The sequence below is a fragment of the Lithobates pipiens genome, unplaced genomic scaffold, assembly GCF_037356315.1.
Source record: "Lithobates pipiens isolate NorthernLeopardFrog02 unplaced genomic scaffold, aLitPip1_a1.2 Scaffold_23, whole genome shotgun sequence".
Taxonomy (NCBI): Eukaryota; Metazoa; Chordata; class Amphibia; order Anura; family Ranidae; genus Lithobates; species Lithobates pipiens.
This window is the reverse complement of record NW_027507785.1, coordinates 226461517-226480876: the sequence shown is the minus strand read 5'-3', so window position 1 is coordinate 226480876 and position 19360 is coordinate 226461517. Positions and strand designations below refer to the sequence as shown.

Below are 19360 nucleotides of genomic sequence, written 5' to 3'. Positions count from 1 at the left end.
CTCTCGAATCTGGGGTTATGTCAGGACAGAACAGGCTGTGGCTTTCACCACCGACAACTGGGCCGAGGCTCATCTTGTTGATGAAGCCAGGTCTGGACCGCTCTCGGTTGTGTCCTTCCTGCGCAGACTGCTGCAGTTAGCTTGGCGGCACCAGTTTAATGTCCATTGTATGTTCATTCCAGGCCTTCAGCAATCCCGCAGGCCAAGTCCTGCATAGTCGTCACTTGGCTCGCGACCAACACCATTTCATCCTCCACCTTGCAGTGTCTAAAACCCAGCAATCTGGCTCCAGGATAGACTTCCATTTCTATAGAACAAGCAGTGCTTTGTGTCAAGTAACCATACTCGACTACCTACTGTCACTCCTACCGGAACGCGTAAACTCTAGTTCCCTATTGCCTTTTCGTGCTAACACTTGTGTACCTGCCAGTTTCCCAAACACATGGGGTTCTTCTACGCAGCCTACACCTCGACCCCGGTCCATACCGTGGTCACTCTTTAGTATTTGAGCACCCTTGGCAGCATGATGGCATGGGTCCCAAGTCACGTCATTGAGAGACAAACAGTTGGAACCCTGCCTACCTTGCCCAGTACATCCCCAATCCTCGGGTGGAAATGGCACAAGCATTCACCAAACTTGCTCAACTAATTAAGCTAAAACTAATAAAACTACACCCCTACCTGAATGTTTTTGCCCCCTTATTTTGGTATACCGACCATCAGACCAGGGCACACTTCAGGTCCATTTCATGTTGTTAATCTTATGGTAAAGTCTATTTGTTCATATCCGTATCGGCCATAGGGCTTCGACCATAAGTAGGAAGGCCAGTATGGTGGCCTGAATTTATGGGAGGAGCCCGGAGGGTACTTAACCAGCCCGCTCGCCTGTGGTCTTTGTCGGTTTCCGGTGCGCGGCACCCACCCTCCCATCCCCTTTTCAGGGCATTTCTCAAATTCATTTCTCTTCACAAATATTAATTTCTAATCTAGGGTATGCCCCCTTATTTTGGTATACCGACCATCAGACCAGGGCACACTTCAGGTCCATTTCATGTTGTTAATCTTATGGTAAAGTCTATTTGTTCATATCCGTATCGGCCATAGGGCTTCGACCATAAATATATATATATATATATATATATATATATATATATACATATATATTGTCAGTGGGTTTAATGGCACCTTAAGGGAAGCTTTCTACAACTCTTTGTGTAGATTAGCCACGAGGAAGTGGAAGGCATTTCCTTCAAAATACCTTGCCTTCTCTTGATCAATACAGATTTGTATTCAAACTCTTTTAGTGTCATGGATTTTTTGTATTGGGTGCTCCTCAACAATCACCCTATAGAAGAAAACTCTCACTGTGTGTCTTCTTTTGAGACCAATAGAGAGGCAGCAGCCCAAGGCCAGGACAAGGTCCAGTCTACCTATCTCATTCACTGGCTGTCCATTCACTTTGAAGGAGGGCTGCCTCTGGGTTAAATCTATATATAAGTACCAATATCCCACTTCTACTGATCAAGCCGTATCACACACACACACCAACTCCCACACTATATAAAAATAGCATTATAAAAATACGTGTAATAAACAAGTTCACCTATCTGGATAGGCAGCTAGTGACCTAGCAGTAATTTTCTGGGTCTCAGCATTAATGAATCCCTTGGTGCTAGCTCCCTCCAGCCCTTTAAGAGGTGTGGCATTCCGGGAGGTGGGGGGGAAATTGTGACCATGTGACCGCCGTGATTGGTTGTCATGGCAGTCACATGACTGGAAAAATCCCAACTGTCAGAAGTGATTAGAAGCTTTTCCTCTCACTGCAGGGTTGTCGCTCTCGGCACAGTTCTATCAGCCATGAATGCACGCAAATATGCGGCCCCTTGGCACCAAGGCCCGGCAGCTGAGAGGCCGCATATTTGTGTATGGTCGGCGCCTAGGGGTTAAACACAGTCAGTATTGGCTGTACAGGATTTTTCTTGCTCTTTTTTGCAATTAAACACAGATTACACTAATAGAGCTTACAGTTTCAACAGTACAGAGAGTTGTAATTTTGATACACAACTCAATAGGAGAAACATAATTTAACAGCTCTGATTGTAGTAGTGTGTACAGACAACAATAAACTGGTGCATTTAACCAGGGTTAGAGGGCAGGTTAGAAAGGGTGAATAGAGGGTACGGGTGGGTATTTCTTAGGTGTGGAGCACAGGGAGGCTGCTTCTAAGTTCTGGGAGGCGAAGAATAGTTGGTCAGGGGAAGATAAATATAGTGTTTTTTAATATGCACAATATAAGGTTCTCAGTTTTAAAAAGATTTCCTGCAGGCATGCAGTAGTTAATGTGTGGGAGTACACAGAATATGACCGCCTTCCCTGAAGCATTAATTGATAGTTAGCAGGTTTGGCTGCCTGCCTCTCCTGCTTGAGCTGTTCTGTCTGTAGGAGGGAAAGAGATGTATTTTCAGCACAGCTAAAAGCTTGTCGTTATGTCAATCAATGTCTGATTTTGTATGGCTTCTAAAGTTAAAATAATGTTTAATATGCAAAATTAGCTCTTTGTCCAGAACCTCCATCAGACAGGTGCAGAATGAACAGACCTCACAGCATCACTTATCCTACATGCTAACTTGCTGATGATTTGATGTGTTGTTGCTAACTGTTGGAAGTGAAGCCCTCTATATATCTGCATACTGACATTTATTTAAAGTGACCCTCTTAGTCACCTAAAAAAATCAAGGTGAAAGTTCCCTGTAAAAGAAAATCTGTTTTGCCGTGTACACACGACCAGACTTTCCAGCAGACTAGGTCTGACGGTCTTCCCTACGGACTTTCGGCGGAGTTCCGATGGACTTCCGAATGAACGCACTTGCCTACACACGAACGGACTAAGTCCATTCAAAAGTCTGTTCCTTTGGAACGTGATGAGTTATGCCGGGACTAAAAAAGGTTCAATAGCCAGTAGCCAATAGCTTCCTTTGCGTCGTATTTGGTCCGTCAGACCAGCATACAGACAAACGGTTTTCCAATAGGAATTGTGTCCCTCGGACAGATTTGAAACATCTTCTATTTCTAGGTCAGTCGGATTTATTAAATGAAAAACGATTGGATTAGCCCACACATGATCGGAATGTCTGACGGACTGATTCTGTCGGACCTAGTCTGCCGGAAAGTCCGGTCGTGTCTATGTGGCATTATACTCACCTCTATGACCGTCCTTGTCTCCTACCTTTGCTCTATATCAGTGCTGTAGCCTCAATCAGTATGGAACAGAGGGAAGATAGGAGGCAAGGCTGCCAGAGAGGCGAGTATAATAACTTTACTAACTAGCTTTGATATGAAAAAAAAAAAAAACTTAATAAATGTTAGTTATCCCTTAAAGAAACTTCTGATACACTACAGTAAGTAAGCATTGTTATCCTATGACAGGGAACATGTTAATGGCACAATCACCAGGTGAAAATAAAACCCTAAAAAAGTAGGACTGGTATGATCCAATATATATTATGTACTCAAATAAAAACTTTATTTTTTTTATTTGAGTACACTTTAATATTGCAATGAATCCAGATTAAGACATCTATTTATGATTAGGTAACAGTTTAGCTATAAAAGCTTACCATTTCTAAGATGCTGTGGCTGCATCGGTTTTCTTTTTATTAGGCTACGTATACTTTTCTGTACATGCGGAAAGTATTTTTTTTTCGTTTTAGATACAGTAGTGAGGATTTAGAACCCCTATCAGGTTTTTACTGCCATTTGTATTGCAATCAGAGAGATTTGCTCTAACAATTCTGGTGGCCACTGTAATTGGAAGAGAATGTGATGGGCACATTTTAACTAATTCAATAATCATAAAAAGCAATTTTTAGTGAAATTTTTTTTTTTACAAATGATGAAATTGTATAAGTGAATAATGCCTTATCATCATACCAATAAAGATTATTATAAGTGAAAAATTAAATTATAAAACAAAACCAATAATAAAATTAGCAGAAATGATATACCCCTAATGTGTAAATCATATACAATAAAAGGAAAAATGAACCCACACACCAATCAGATAATTCAAGTGAGTAAACTGGAAAAAACTAAAAATGTTTTCAAAAACAACAAAAAATTGTATATATTGAGACAAAAAATTGTCCAAAAAGTAATATAGTGTTGCTTCCTCCAAGGTGATATTAAGGTGTAGGAAACCCACAAAGTCCTGTGTGTAAAAACATTCCAAACAATCCTCCACCAGTGAATAGGGGGGCCGCTTACCAGAGTTTTAGATCCCAGTGTTAGTGAGATCAACAGAGCCACAGCACAGAAGTTCTGGATGAACCGTCGCAGGCACCACACTGCTCTTGTATCCAATACGAAGCCTCCAGTCAGGAAACGAGGGTATCGTGGATCATATGGAAAAATTCAAAAAGGCACTCGCATAGCGTAAAACCACTTAGTTTTAATAAAGTAAAATATAAAATATTGCACTCACATGTACATAGAAGAAAATGATCGTATGTAAAAAAAACGAGCCGGCCGGACTCGTATGCCGCCCGCACTTCCTAGTTGGGCGTAGAACGCGGAGACGTCAGAACGCGTGAGGTAGGCGTTCTGACGTCTCCGCGTTCTACGCCCAACTAGGAAGTGCGGGCGGCATACGAGTCCGGCCGGCTCGTTTTTTTTACATACGATCATTTTCTTCTATGTACATGTGAGTGCAATATTTTATATTTTACTTTATTAAAACTAAGTGGTTTTACGCTATGCGAGTGCCTTTTTGAATTTTTCCATATGATCCACAATACCCTCGTTTCCTGACTGGAGGCTTCGTATTGGATACAAGAGCAGTGTGGTGCCTGCGACGGTTCATCCAGAACTTCTGTGCTGTGGCTCTGTTGATCTCACTAACACTGGGATCTAAAACTCTGGTAAGCGGCCCCCCTATTCACTGGTGGAGGATTGTTTGGAATGTTTTTACACACAGGACTTTGTGGGTTTCCTACACCTTAATATCACCTTGGAGGAAGCAACACTATATTACTTTTTGGACAATTTTTTGTCTCAATATATACAATTTTTTGTTGTTTTTGAAAACATTTTTTGTTTTTTCCAGTTTACTCACTTGAATTATCTGATTGGTGTGTGGGTTCATTTTTCCTTTTATTGTATATGATTTACACATTAGGGGTATATCATTTCTGCTAATTTTATTATTGGTTTTGTTTTATAATTTAATTTTTCACTTATAATAATCTTTATTGGTATGATGATAAGGCATTATTCACTTATACAATTTCATCATTTGTAAAAAAAAAATTTTCACTAAAAATTGCTTTTTATGATTATTGAATTTTTTTTTGATTAGACTTTAGTCATAGATTTTTTGTTTTTAGCGCAGCCCACCCTGTTCACTTATTTAGTTTGCTATCGGAGTATTACGATTAGGGTTGCCGCTTATAGGGTAGTTATTATCTAATTTTTTGTTTGAATAGCGCGGTTTACTCTTTATACCACATTTTAACTAATAGTCACTAGAACAGGACTAGAGTGGGAATTTGCTCAAGTGATAACTGTTTAACTTAGGACTTCCCTGACTTTGGAGATCTTAATTTCCTGTTGTGTTTGCAGGGCAGAAAATAAAGAGATATCTTCTTAAATATTACAGATGGGTAAATAACCTTACAGGTTTTAACATGTTGGTGCTAAAATATAAAAGATTTGTGCTGTCTAATATGTGAAAAAAATATATATACCAACAAAGTATACTATGATCACAGTATACTTTATTGGTATGTATATATTTTTTTCACATAATAGACAGCGCAAATATTTTATATTTTAGCACCATTTTTTGTTATTTCCTCATATTCAAGGAGTAGTAAAAGTACAGCAGTCTTTATTATTTATTTAGTGCCAGATTTTGCTGTATATAATTTTAATTTTAGGTTTTAACATGTTTTTGCAACTCAAACTTTTTTATTTGGAAGTTTTAAAGAGAGTAAGGAAGGGTAAAAATGTCTGGCAATTGTTTTTGTTTTTCTATTCCCTTAGGGAGCTTTTACTTAATTTCCTGTCCTGAAGATGAAAAGGGAACTGAGAGGTAATCACTCCAAAATAAAAGGAAATTCCATTCTTAGTTGTGATAGTCACAACTCTCTACATCAGGCATGTCCAAAGTCCGGCCCGCGGGCCAATCGCGGCCCGCATTCCGGTTTCGGATGGCCCGTCTGGTCATGTTCCCGTATGTCTGTCGGCGCTCATCCCGCCCCCCTCCCTGTCTCCTCCAAGGCTGCAGAGGACATGAATCAGGCTGCACTGATGGTAATGGTGAGTCTGCATTCATGAAAATGTGTGGGCTGCATTCATGAAAATGTGTGGGCTGCATTCATGGCAATATGGGGGCTGCATTCATGGCAATATGGGGGCTGCATTCATGGCAATGTGTGGCAATATGGGGGCTGCATTCATGGCAATATGGGGGCTGCATTCATGGCAATGTGGGGGCTGCATTCATGGCAATATGGGGGCTGCATTCATGGCAATATGGGGGCTGCATTCCTGGCAATGTGGGGGCTGCATTCCTGGCAATGTGGGGGCTGCATTCATTGGGGGCTGCATTCATGGCAATACGCTGGGGGCTGCATTCATGGCAATACGCTGGGGGCTGCATTCATGGCAATACGCTGGGGGCTGCATTCATGGCAATACTGTGGGGGCTGCATTCATGGCAATACTGTGGGGGCTGCATTCATGGCAATACGCTGGGGGCTGCATTTATGGCAATACGGTGGAGGCTGCATTCATGGCAATACGGTGGAGGCTGCATTCATGGCAATACGGTGGAGGCTGCATTCATGGCAATACGGTGGAGGCTGCATTCATGGCAATACGGTGGAGGCTGCATTCATGGCAATACGCTGGGGGCTGCATTCATGGCAATACGCTGGGGGCTGCATTCATGGCAATACGCTGGGGGCTGCATTCATGGCAATACGCTGGGGGCTGCAGATGGGCACTGACCCTTATTTTGCTTCACATGTCTTTATTTAAAATGTAAGATTTTTGTATTTTTATTTTTTTCCTGAGACTTCCTTTTTAAAGTTAAGGTGCGTGGTATAAGCCGATTAAATACAGTATATCCAAATAACACACCCGAGCTCATCTGTTCACCACACACAGCACAAAGGCAAGATAATTCTTGTTGGGCCGTGTATTAGTGCTCGGATGAACACACTTAGATCGAATTTTAATGGTTTAAAGAATGTCAGACAAAATGGTCGGCCCTCGAGCATGTTCACTTCATCAAATCTGGCCCTCTTTGAAAAAAGTTTGGACACCCCTGCTCTACATAGAAGATGTATCCTCATCTCTAGTTCTGGTAACATCTGTCCAATTTAAAATTATTTTCTCCCTTGATGATTTCGATGGCAACGGTCATCAGGACAAAAATTTAGGGCAAATCTTTGACGTGAGGATATGTATTGTAATTTAAAAAAAAAAGGATCTTTTTAGGTTTTAGCATATAGCAAATTACTATGGACTGGTTCTGAATATATATAGTTTAGCAAGGAAACAAACAAGCCATGAAATGTCACTTTAATAATACAAAGTAAAATATGTTTCTGAATTTAAATGAGAGAAGATTCTACTCACAGAAATGTAAACAGCTGCGAATGCTACCAGGGTGGCATGTTGAGAAGGGAAAGATTTTCTGCCAACAAAAGACAAGCACAATTACAGTGTTTATAAAGTTCCTTTAAAGACATAACCAATTACATATCAGCAAGAAAGCTTTAATTAGTTTACTTTTCTCTCTCAATTTAGTAACAAATTTCAGGATTTAAACCAAGCTGGTACAAAGATCCTTTATCCCCAATCACAAAACTATGACACCATCACTCTATATAATATATTTATGAAAGATTCAATGGCAGATGTGCCTTCATTTTGCAGAACATTCTCTCTTTTTATAAAGCATTTTTACTGCTGGGTTAAAAATACATTCCCTGACATTTAGCAACATCTTTCCCTCAGTTGGCAAAAGTCTTTATTTTAACATTCACCCTATTTATAAAAGGATTGATTTGACATTTAAGCTGGATTCACACCTATGCATTTTTAGTACTTTTTGCATTTTGCAGATTTGCTCTACAGAATGTGTTCCATAGGAAACAATGGTAAATTGACTGCAGTGCAAATCTGCAAAATGCAAAAGCACTAAAAATGCATTGGGTGTAAATCCAGCCTTACAGCATATTTACTGAGCACATTTAAAAATAAGTGTCATATCTATAAAGAATTTTCAGGCAAAAATGCTAATTAATATCCTTGAGAAAATTTACCCTTTTGACGTTTATCACATTTGTCCAGAATTCCACAGTCAAATTATTTTTTTTATTTTTTTTTATAATGGGATGAATATGCACCAGGTGAATTAACAATTGGTGAATGTTGCATTTGCAGTTAGTTGTAAAACAGCTTTTCATCAGGCCAGGAATTTGCAGTGAATTTGTTTTTATACAGTTTCTGCACTAGGATTATTCATTTTTCTATGTTTTTTTATTTGAAAGTAAGAAAGTATGCCTGGTATCACTATTGCAAAGGGCAGTAAGCATGTAGTCCCCATCTCTGTTGACATCATCTTACATAACTTTTTTACATTTGTGATCTTTCGAGGGGTGTTCCTAAAAAAAAAAAGTATGTCTCCTCCAAAAGCACGGATGATAAAAAGTACAGTAATACTGCATAAACCCGACTGGACTTTCAGGCAGACTAGGTCCGATGGTCTTCCCGACGGACTTTCGGCGGAGTTCCGAGAGACTTTGCGAACAAACGGACTTGGCCACACACGAACGGACTAAGTTCATTCGTAAGTCCATTAATTTTGAACGTGATGATGTAAATGGGACTAAACAAGGAATTTCAGTAGCCAGTAGCCAATAGCTTCCCTTGCATCGTATTTGGTCCGTCGGACCAGCACACGGACAAACGGTTTTCCCGATTTTAGACCGTCGGAATTGAGTCTGTCAGATAGAAACATGTTCTATTTCTAAGTCCGTCAGATTTTTTTTGAAAAACGATCGGACTAGCCCACACTCGATCGGATTGTCTGACGGACTAATCCCTTTGGGCCTAGTCTGCCTGAAAGTCCGGTCATGTGTACGCGGCATAAGAAGTAAAAACAGGAAAGAAAAAAAATATATAAAATACCTAACAAAATTTGTAACAGGACATCATATGTGTACAGAGCAAAGATCCTGCCGCCCATCCCCACCTGTCTCATAACACTCAAAATGATCTGACCCTGGAGTTTAGATAACAGAAGGTATGTTTTGGGTCTTCCAAAAAATCTAATAAAAAAAATAAACATTTTTGATTTTCTGATAGAATATTAGGTGGATCTTTCCAGTAGTAACACTGTACGTGCCATTGCCATGATTCATGTTCCACTCACAGTGCGGTCATTTCCTTTTATTATAATCCCACTAATTGATCTTTTGATATCATGTTACATGATGTTACATGACATTTTCATTTCCCAGGGGCAAATAACATATGGTAAAAGCTACATTAACAACATTAGGCATGCAGCCATCTTCTATGTGTCCTCTGATATTGTGCTATTTAGCGATAGGGGTTTATGATTTACAGGACATGTTCAACATTATAATACATTCTACACGTATGTCTTATAATAAAAATCAGTCTGAAACCAAACAAATGGCTTCTGTACGGACAGTTTTATATATGCTTTATATATAATTGTACATGCTGGTCCTTATAATGAGCAAGGTGCCATCACCATTCTTCAAATACAACAAGACAGGCATCAGGTTTTTCCACATATCAAAATGCTACATCATATATATTCAACCTTTACCTTCCAGCATTAATGACAGCAAGATCTTGCCCCGAGCAAATGTCTTCCAGCACATATGGATTTTCTTTGCAGGACACATTTAGGGATGTGTAGTTGGGTTTACAGACTGTCAGGAAATAAGGGGTCTGGTATCCAGTGGAGAGCTGGATTATATCTGTAATGAGAGCTGTAGAGCAAAGTCCGAACACATGGACACCTTGGAGGAAAATCAAAAGTAATTGTTAGTGAGAGGTTAGTACCAAATATTCACTGCAACAAATGTAAAATCGAAAGGAACTGTAAAATCTTTAAGCTTAATTAAAGGAGCATAGAGACATATGATAATTGTTACTGTATCCAGCCAGGTACTGCAATTAGACAGCCCTTTTTTTTTTTAGCAATTAAGCAATCAATCAGGTTTCATGTCATAGTTGATTGCATAACCCTGAATATGGTACATGTCAGTGCCACCCCTCCCTCCATCATAGGTATTAACATACAAAGTAATGCGTAGCTTTTTATCAAAAGATCTCCTGGTGGTTGGTCATACCTGTGTTTCTGACCTCCATATGACATCTGTAAGCCCTTGTACAAACGGTCGGACATTCAGACGGAAAATGTCTGATCGGACCGTGTTTTTGGATAATCCGACCGTGTGTGGGCTCCATCGGACTGTTTCCGTTGGAATATCCGATGGACAAAGTTTTAGAGCTGGGCTATAAAACTTTTCGACAACATGATCCGATCGGACTTTGTCCGATTGTGTGTAGAGAATTCCAATCGAACAAAGTGCCACGCATGCTCAGATCAAATTCCTAGACCAAAACTATTGGCTACTAGCCTGAACGTAGTCCAGTCGTAACAAAATAATGTCATCACGTTACGTACGATCGGATTTTCCGACAACTTTGTCCGACCATGTGTATGCAACACAAGTTTCGGACAAAATCTATCGGACAAAATGCGACGGATTTTGTTGTCGGAATGTCTGACCGTGTGTACAAGGGCTAAGATCTATTTATTAATGCGTTCACCTTAGAGTTATACAACATTCACCCAGATTCAGCTTAAGGTCCCTTTCACACTCGGATCCACCTGTCCATTTTTCAGGCAGATCCGAGTGGGCCACCCCATTGACTTGTATGGGCAGGCGGATGTCAGTGGAAATTTGTCTGCTGAGACCCATCTGCCATCTGATCCAACAAGATCTGCTGAAAACAGACGGATGACTATACGTTCGCCATCTGTCCAGCGGATCGGATTGGATTGGATGAAAACAGACATGCTGTCTGTTCTCATCTGATCTTCCCATAGAGATCAGCAGGGCTCTGACAGGTCCATCCCTGCACAGTCAGCAGAGATGGGCCTGTCATCTGCCTGCTCAGCTGGGTTCAACAGTTCGATTTCCCGCTGAGCGGATCTGCCCTATGTGAAAGGGGCCTAAAACTCAATTGGAAAATGTGTGAATCTTGGATAAACGTTGTGTAAATCTTTGGAGAAAACCCTAAAAAAAGACCCCATAGATGTCATATGTAGATCAGACATTCAGGTATGACCAAACCAACAGATCTTTTCATAAACATGTATGCCTGAGCGAGTATGTTTGTAGTAGTGTAAATCATTTGATTCTATCCAAGAAAAAGAAGTAAAGAGCATTGGTGTTCAATACTTGAACAGTCCCATCAAAGATAAGCTTGTACAGTTGTGCTAATAAGTTTACATACCCTGGCAGAATTTATGATTTCTTGGCCATTTTTCAGAGAATATGAATGATAACACAAAAAAATTTCTTTCACTCATGGTTGGTGTTTGGCTGAAGCCATTTATTATCAATCAACTGTGTTTACTCTTTTTAAATAATAATGGCAACAGAAACTACCCAAATGACCCAGGTGAAAAGTTTACATACCCTGGTGATTTTGGCCTGATAACATGAACACAAGTTGACACAAAGGGGTTTGAATGGCTTTTAAAGGTAACCACCCTCACCTGTGATCTGTTTGCTTGTAATTAGTGTGTATAAAAGGTCAATGAGTTTCTGGAATCCTGACAGACCCTTACATCTTTCATCCAGTGCTGCACTGACATTTCTGGATTCCAAGTTATGGGAAAGCAAAAGAATTGTCAAAGGATCTGCGGGGAAAAGGTAGTTAAAGGGTTAATAGCACCCACAAAGTGCCACTGCCGAAGCGCTTTGCAGGCGTTTCGGCAGCGGTGCCCATTGATCCTGATGGCAAGGGCAGTGGAGGAGCGGCGTATTCACTGCTCCCACACCACCTGAAAGATGCTGCTTGCAGGACTTTTTCTAATGTCCTGCAAGTGCACGTCCCAGTGTGAAAGCACTCGGGCTCTCACACTGGGGCTGCAGGGAAGGCGTTTTTCAGGCGATTTGTGACGCTATTTTTAGCTCTTTAGTGCCTGAGAACCGCCTCAGTGTGAAAGTAGCCAAAGACCCCTGTTACGCTGGGGCGTTTTTCAGGCTCTTTTGGACTAAAAATAGCTCCTGTAAAGCTCTTGAAAAATGCCTCTCCTGCATCACCAGTGTGAAAGCCCGAGTTAGAAAAAGTCCTGCAAGTAGCATCTTTCGGGTGGTGGAGGAGCGGTGTATATACCACTCTTCCACCGCTCCTGCCCAAAGCACTGCTACACGGGCGCATTTAACCCTTTATTTGGACGCTAGCCCCCTAGTGGCCAAATAGTGCCGCTAAAACAACGGTAAAGCGCTGCTAAAACTAGCAGCATTTTACCATCAACGCCCGCCCACCCCAGTGTGAAAGCAGCCTTATAATATGAAATGTGTGCTTCATAATCTATACATTTTCAGAAGTAATATGAAACTGGTGAGAAAACATATCACACATTTTAAGGAGTATAATTCATATTTTAACATAGATCACTGGATAAAACGACACCTCTTTAGCCAGTGTTTCATGATTAAGATGCTAATATACCAAAGATTAAAATCACAAATAATGTCAAAAATACTGGAGGAATATAGCGATATAGCCTCTAAGTATCTGAAGATAAAACTATTTTATCCCTTATAGATTGAGTCAAATAAATCTAGTTTTATTCTATTCCCAGAAGATATAATATAGAGTTTTCTAGTCTTATGCCTCGTACACATGAGCAGAATATTCGACAGAAAAAGTCAGATGGAAGCTTTTCATCATATATTCTGATCATGTGTATGCCTCATCCGACTCTTTTTTTTCTTACCTAGAAATAGAACATGTTCTAAATATTTCCAGCGGAACCAATTCCTATCGGGAAAACCGCTCGTCTGTATGCTGCTCAGACGAACCAAAAACTATGCATGTAAGCAAGTACGAGACGGAAGCTATTGGCTACTGGCTATTGAACTTCCTTTTTCTAGTCCCGTCGTACATGCTGTACGTCACCGCGTTCTTGACAATCGGACTTTGGTGTACGCAAGACAGACTCAGTGGAATTCCGTCAGAAAAACCTTCAGAGTTATAAAACTGGTCGTGTGTAGAGGGTATTATTGTGCCATCTGGTGGACAAGTTAATCTACTGGCTGTGCAAATAATTAGTTAATCTGCAATATTACACCCAATCAGAGGTGAGTAAATATTCCAAACTACACCCTGGTCCCTAGATGAAGGAGTTTTTAAGAATAAAAGGGAATCTTAATTCATCCATCTGGATCCAGCTAACATGATCCATCCATCTTGATCCATCCCATCATCACAATATAAGATCTTGACCATCATCCTCTCTTTGGGGTTTCACATTCATCTTGATCATGATCACCATAATTATCCATCCCCATCTTGTTCTCCAGGTCATAGCTAAGCAGCTTTCACCAGGTGTGGCTCCAAACCCAGCATACAGTAGATCATGTGACTGGCAAAGTATAATTCCATATTTACTTAAAAAATTCAATCTTAGTTCTGAGGTTAACCAACTGTGTTATTTTTCTTCTTTGAAGTGATATTCCACGTACAGTATCATAACCCCTAGGGATTTAATCATTTTTAAAAAATAGCTAAATAGATTTGGCACCTTTATTCTGTTGCAGAGGAAGCAAAGGCAGTGGTCTGATGAATGCAGACATAGTTGTTTTCTAGGTTAGTTAAAACTAAAAACTAAATTATTCAACTATCTCTAGTTCTCAGGCATATGTATATATTTTCGCTGTACAAGTTATTTTGTTATGCAATATACATTTACAGAATCTCACAAAAGTGAGTACACCCCTCACATTTTTGTTAATATTGTATTATATATTTTCATGTGACAACAGTGAAGAAATTACACTTTGCTAGAATGTAAAGTAGCGAGTGTACAGCTTGTATAACAGTGCCAATTTTCTGTCCTGGATTCACACCTGTGCATTTTTGGTGCTTTTAGCATTTTGCAGATTTGCACTACAGAAAATGTTCCATAGGAAGCCATGTTAAATGGACTGTAGTGCAAACCTGCAAAATGCAAAAAGCACTAAAAATGCATTGGTGTGAATCCAGCCTAAGGCTCAATTCATATCTATTCATGTTGCTTTTGAGTGTTTCTGCAGTGCTTTTTGTGGTGCTTGCCGCACTTTTGGACACACGTTTTTACTGCAATTTTGTTGCGATTTAGCTGCAATTTGCTTTTTGTGTTTTTTTACACTGTATATAGCTTGTTGCTAAGGAGGGGTGAGGAAGCTGGCCGCCGTGTCCTTAACAACCGATGAGTCATCAGTTGTCAGCTGACTTCCCACTGAATGTAAAAAAAAAAAACTGCTGTCTAAAAAAAAACTGAGAGAAAAAAACGCGTTTTTTTTTTTTTTTTTTTTACAATTCCTATAGATACAAAGATGAACGAGGGCTTATTTTAAAGTGTTATTACCCTGGTGGTTCAGAATATGTAATAACATAAAAAAAAATATATATATTGAAACCACTTTTGGAATATCTTTAAAATGTTAAAACTTATATGAGACTTTATTGATTGGGTTTGGATCTACTTAAAGTAAAAATAAAAAGAGATGCAAATAATGTTATATTTTTAAAAGTTATAATTATATAGTATTTCTTACTACTGAATACAAATTAGATATGCCAACCATATTTATGGAATTAGACCACAGAGGCAATATTGTGGTTGTTTTGGAAAGTAGATAAAATAAGATGCATCCCCATCCCTGCAGAGTCCTGATGGTTCTGTACTAATTATGCAGCATTTCCAATAAAACAATATTATGTTACCCACTGGATAGTGCATTATAGTTTTAGCATCTATCTTGTTTGTTTTTCTCTGAAGGCTGCGTTTAAATTTAAAACTTTGCTTCTAGTCTATTTATGCCTCTAGGAAATTGTGCTGCAATGAACTACATAACATGTTCTTCCTTCTACAGCACTGTGACCTGAAAAGGCAGACTATTATGGATATGCAGTGTGTTAGTAATGGTGTTGAAATCCTCATCACTTACTATGACAGATAGTGACAGTTTACACTTTTGTTTTTTCTCAAACAGTACTAAGCAGTTTTGTAAGTCTGAAGGTTAAAATCGAATGACAGATTTTATAACTAGCATTGTATTTTTATCTTAGAATGCTTTAAAGTATAACTAAAGGCATTTTTTTTATAGTTTTGGATAGAGAGGAGAGGGATTGGAACACCTGTCACTTTTATTGCTGTCTTTGTTAAGGAGATTTACCCTTTCTATTGGTTCTATTTGCCATTATTTTTATTCAATGTTATTTATTGAAAGTTTTTCATATGACATTATACAGGAACACATGTAATAATAATAAAAAAAAAAAATGGTGAGGAAATAAGAACAAAAAAAAAAGTATAAGCATGTTGTGCTCGACATACACGATATAACGTTACACAGTAAGTCCGAAGGCGTATTATGGTTCACAAATAATACGGAAGGAGAATAGGAATGTCATACATAAAATTCAATATCAATGAATGTTGTATTTAGCCCAGGTAGCCCATTATTTATCAAACTGCTGGCCTTGCATAGCATTAAGTGCAATACGGCGTTCAAAGGTATAATTCCTATGTACTGCTTTGATCACATCAGAGAGGTTTATTGAAGGAGGTGTTCTGCATATGAATATGTGGAGGAAAAGCACAGTGATAGCATAGAAAGTGAGCAAAGGGGTGACCTCAACTGCCTGCTGCTGCTTTTCTTTTATCCAATCAGTAGGCTGGGGTTGGAGAAGGGACACCAGTAAGCAATCAGAACGGAAGTGGGAAGCAGGTGCCTGTTGAAATCCTAAATCCTAAAAATGTGCCAATTGTTCAATAGGAGCCGGGTAACTTCCCTTTTGGGTGGAGCTCCACTTTAATGTCAGATTTTTAAAGAAAATAACATTGTGGCAAAACAAAGGCCTGAATTGTATTTAAAATACTACAGCTTGTAATATAACCCCGGGTTACAAACAAGACAGGTTCTGCGCATATCTACCCTAGTGTGACACTATTTAACCTCTTGCCGACCAGCCGCCGTCATTTTACTGTGGCAGGTCGTCACGATCCCGCAAACCGCCATAGCTATACGTCGCGGGATCGGGATAGCAGGCATGTGCACGCCTGCTGCCATTACTAATAAAAAAATAAATAATAATAAAAATGCTTTAAATCTATCCCCTATTTTGTAGAGGCTATAACTTTTGTGCTAACCAATCAATATACGCTTATTGCGATTTTTATTACCAAAAATATGTAGAATACATATCAGCCTAAACTGAGAAAAAAATTAGCTTTTTTTTTTTAAAAAAAAAAGGGGATATTTATTATAGCAAAAAGTACAAAATATTGCATTTCTTTCAAAACTGTTTGAAATTTTTTTTTGTTTATAGCGCAAAAAATAAAAACTGCAGAGGCGATCAATTACCACCAAAAGAAAGCTCTATTTGTGAGAAAAAAAAGCACATCAATTTTGTTTGTAAAATCCAAAAATGAAACCTTCATTCCATAGACTCACATATTGTGGTATATGTGTAAGCATATAAATTGCCTCCTTTCCTGGATTGCAGGGAAGTTCCAAACAGCCAACAGGCAGTTTACAGACCACAGGGACTCAGCTGAGTCATGCCTTATGTGGTCTATCCGTCGCCATGCTCCAATATAATAACCCACGGCACAACGGAGAGCAAAATAGAGGCGACGTCAGCTCTGTAGGTTTGTTCTTAAAGGGGTTGTAAAGGTAAATGTTTTTTCATCTTAATGCATTCTATGCATTAAGGTTAAAAAACATCTGACACTGTCTGCACCCCCAGCCCCCCCTTTTACTTACCTGACCCCTCAAAAATCCTGCGCTCGCCCCCGCTGTCCTCTTCACTGCTCAGCCTGGCCGCTGATTGGCTGGAGTGGATGGATGGAAATCAGCGCAGCCATTGGCTCGCGCTGCTGTCAATAACATCCACTGACGTGGAGCGCCAGGGTGCGGGGCCGTGTGATAGAGCGAGCGGCTATAGCCGCCGGCTGTATCACGGGAGCGCGCCCGCAGGTGCTTCTCACCATGCGAGGGAGCTCGCATGAACGTGAGAAGTACCTGCGGGAGGAAGCAAAGACAGCCGCCGAGGGACCCCAGAAGAGCAGGTTTGGGGCCACTCTGTGCAAAACGAGCTGCACAGTGGAGGTAAGTTTGTTATTTAAAAAAAAAAATAATTACTTTACAATCCCTTTAAGTTGAATTTGTATGTAAGTTGCAACATTTTTTAAGTGTAATTCCAGCCACAAAAAATTTGTACAGTTTTTGGATAGCATAGGGAAGGCAATTGGATTCTGAATTTTTGGGTTGTCGAGAAAACAAGAATTGGTGATAAAGCTTCAGTGGAGACACCTTTTTCCCATGATAACTCTTAGCCCTTGTAGACACGGTTGGACATTCCGATGGAAAATGTCCGATTGGACCGTGTTGTCGGATAATCCGACTGTGTGTGGGCTCCATCGGACTGTTTCCATCGGAATATCCGACCGACAAAGTTTTATAGCTGGGCTGATCAGACAAAGTGCCACGCATGCTGAGATCAAATTCCTAGACCAAAGCTATTGGCTACTAGCCTGAACGTAGTCCCGTCGTAACGAAATAACATCATCACGTTACGTACGATCGGATTTTCCGTCAACTTTGTCTGACCTTGTCTATGCAACACAATTTTTACACAAAATCCGTCAGAATGTCCGACTGTGTGTACAAGGGCTTACAGGAGTGAATTTCCCTTCCTAGGGGTAAATTTTCTCTCACTTCCTGTTGTCTCCCTCTGTAAGTAGGAGTCATGTAGGATGTACTGAATGTATGTCGGGGACTGCCTGTAATATATTCTTTCAAAACAGAACCCTTAAATATTTTCGTTTACAAAAGATTATATTCATATTCAATTTACCATATAAGCTCAACAATTAGATGGTTACAGTGTATATTGAGCAAAACAGATCATAAAATATAAAGAAGAATGCTAAAATCCTACAAGTTTCAAGGAAGACCTCACGTATGAGCAATGATTCAAACGTCAATTCCGGAATGACTTGAAACTCAACTTGGAAAATGTCCAAACATAGTATCAAATGTATACGTTTTTTTTGGCTACAATATTTATAGATTTATTCATTATCCCTCACAACTTCATGATGCTTAATAAGTAAATGAGAAAATCCCCCTGTAATTTAGATTTTCATGTTACTGCTCATTTTTTTGGGAACCTGCTTCTCTGTCCCCCTATAATTATTTTGTTAATGTTTGGGTAGCTTAAGCCAGGCCATAATGGAACTGAATATTTCATTCTGGAACTGATTTCTATCAGCTTAACCTCCCTGGCAGTATGATTATTTTGGATTTTGCATGAAAATTTGGCGTTTTATATTGTAGTCCTGTAATTCTTAGCAATAACTCTCTTAAATCTGTCCAAACCAGAGTCTAGCAGACATCCCGGGTATGATAACGTTTGAAAAATGAAATCATAAATTATAATATAATAAATAATTATAAATAATTGTACCAAATAATAATATAACAATAATAAAAATTATTCAATAATGTAATCAAATCAAAAACACTGAAATTTGCTCAGTTGCAGAATTGTCACTGTCATTACTTTTCAGTATTTGATGACAGACCTCCCCACAAATCATTATCGCTCAATTCTGCGAGTGATTACAATTTATTATCGCTGTTTTCTAGCTGGGCTAAAATAATTTTTGATGTAAAGGGACAGTTTTGGTTGCTATGGACAATCTCCAGTTTCCAGGCAGAAAGAACAGTTTTTATATTATAAAACTGCATACAGAACACTGGGCAGACCACTAGGGACAAAGGGGATGTGAAATATTTACATACAGCAATGTAATCTGTAAGATTACATTATACTGTATGTATACTGTGTGTTTCACTTTTTGAATTTGGTGCCGATCTCTGTCCCCGTGCGTCGCAACGCTCGTAGGGGAAGGAGATCAGGTCCGTGATAGATCGAGCGAGACACGGCTCGCTCGTACAGCGGGGGGACATCGCTGGATCCGAGGGAGAAGGTAAGTAAACATCCTCCTGGATCCAGC

The 19360-nt window shown here is 39.6% G+C and overlaps 1 protein-coding gene across 1 annotated transcript in view; it reads right to left on the bottom strand.

Moving 5' to 3' along the window:
* The window catches only part of PLPPR4 (phospholipid phosphatase related 4), a 211714-nt gene that overhangs the window by 24467 nt on the left and 167887 nt on the right, over nucleotides 1-19360 (bottom strand). Inside the window, exons 4-5 of the mRNA XM_077452876.1 lie at nucleotides 9869-10064; nucleotides 7642-7699 (exon numbers count right to left, since the gene is read on the bottom strand). Coding sequence (XP_077309002.1) covers nucleotides 7642-7699; nucleotides 9869-10064 — 254 coding nt within the window. The remainder of the gene's footprint in view (nucleotides 1-7641; nucleotides 7700-9868; nucleotides 10065-19360) is intronic.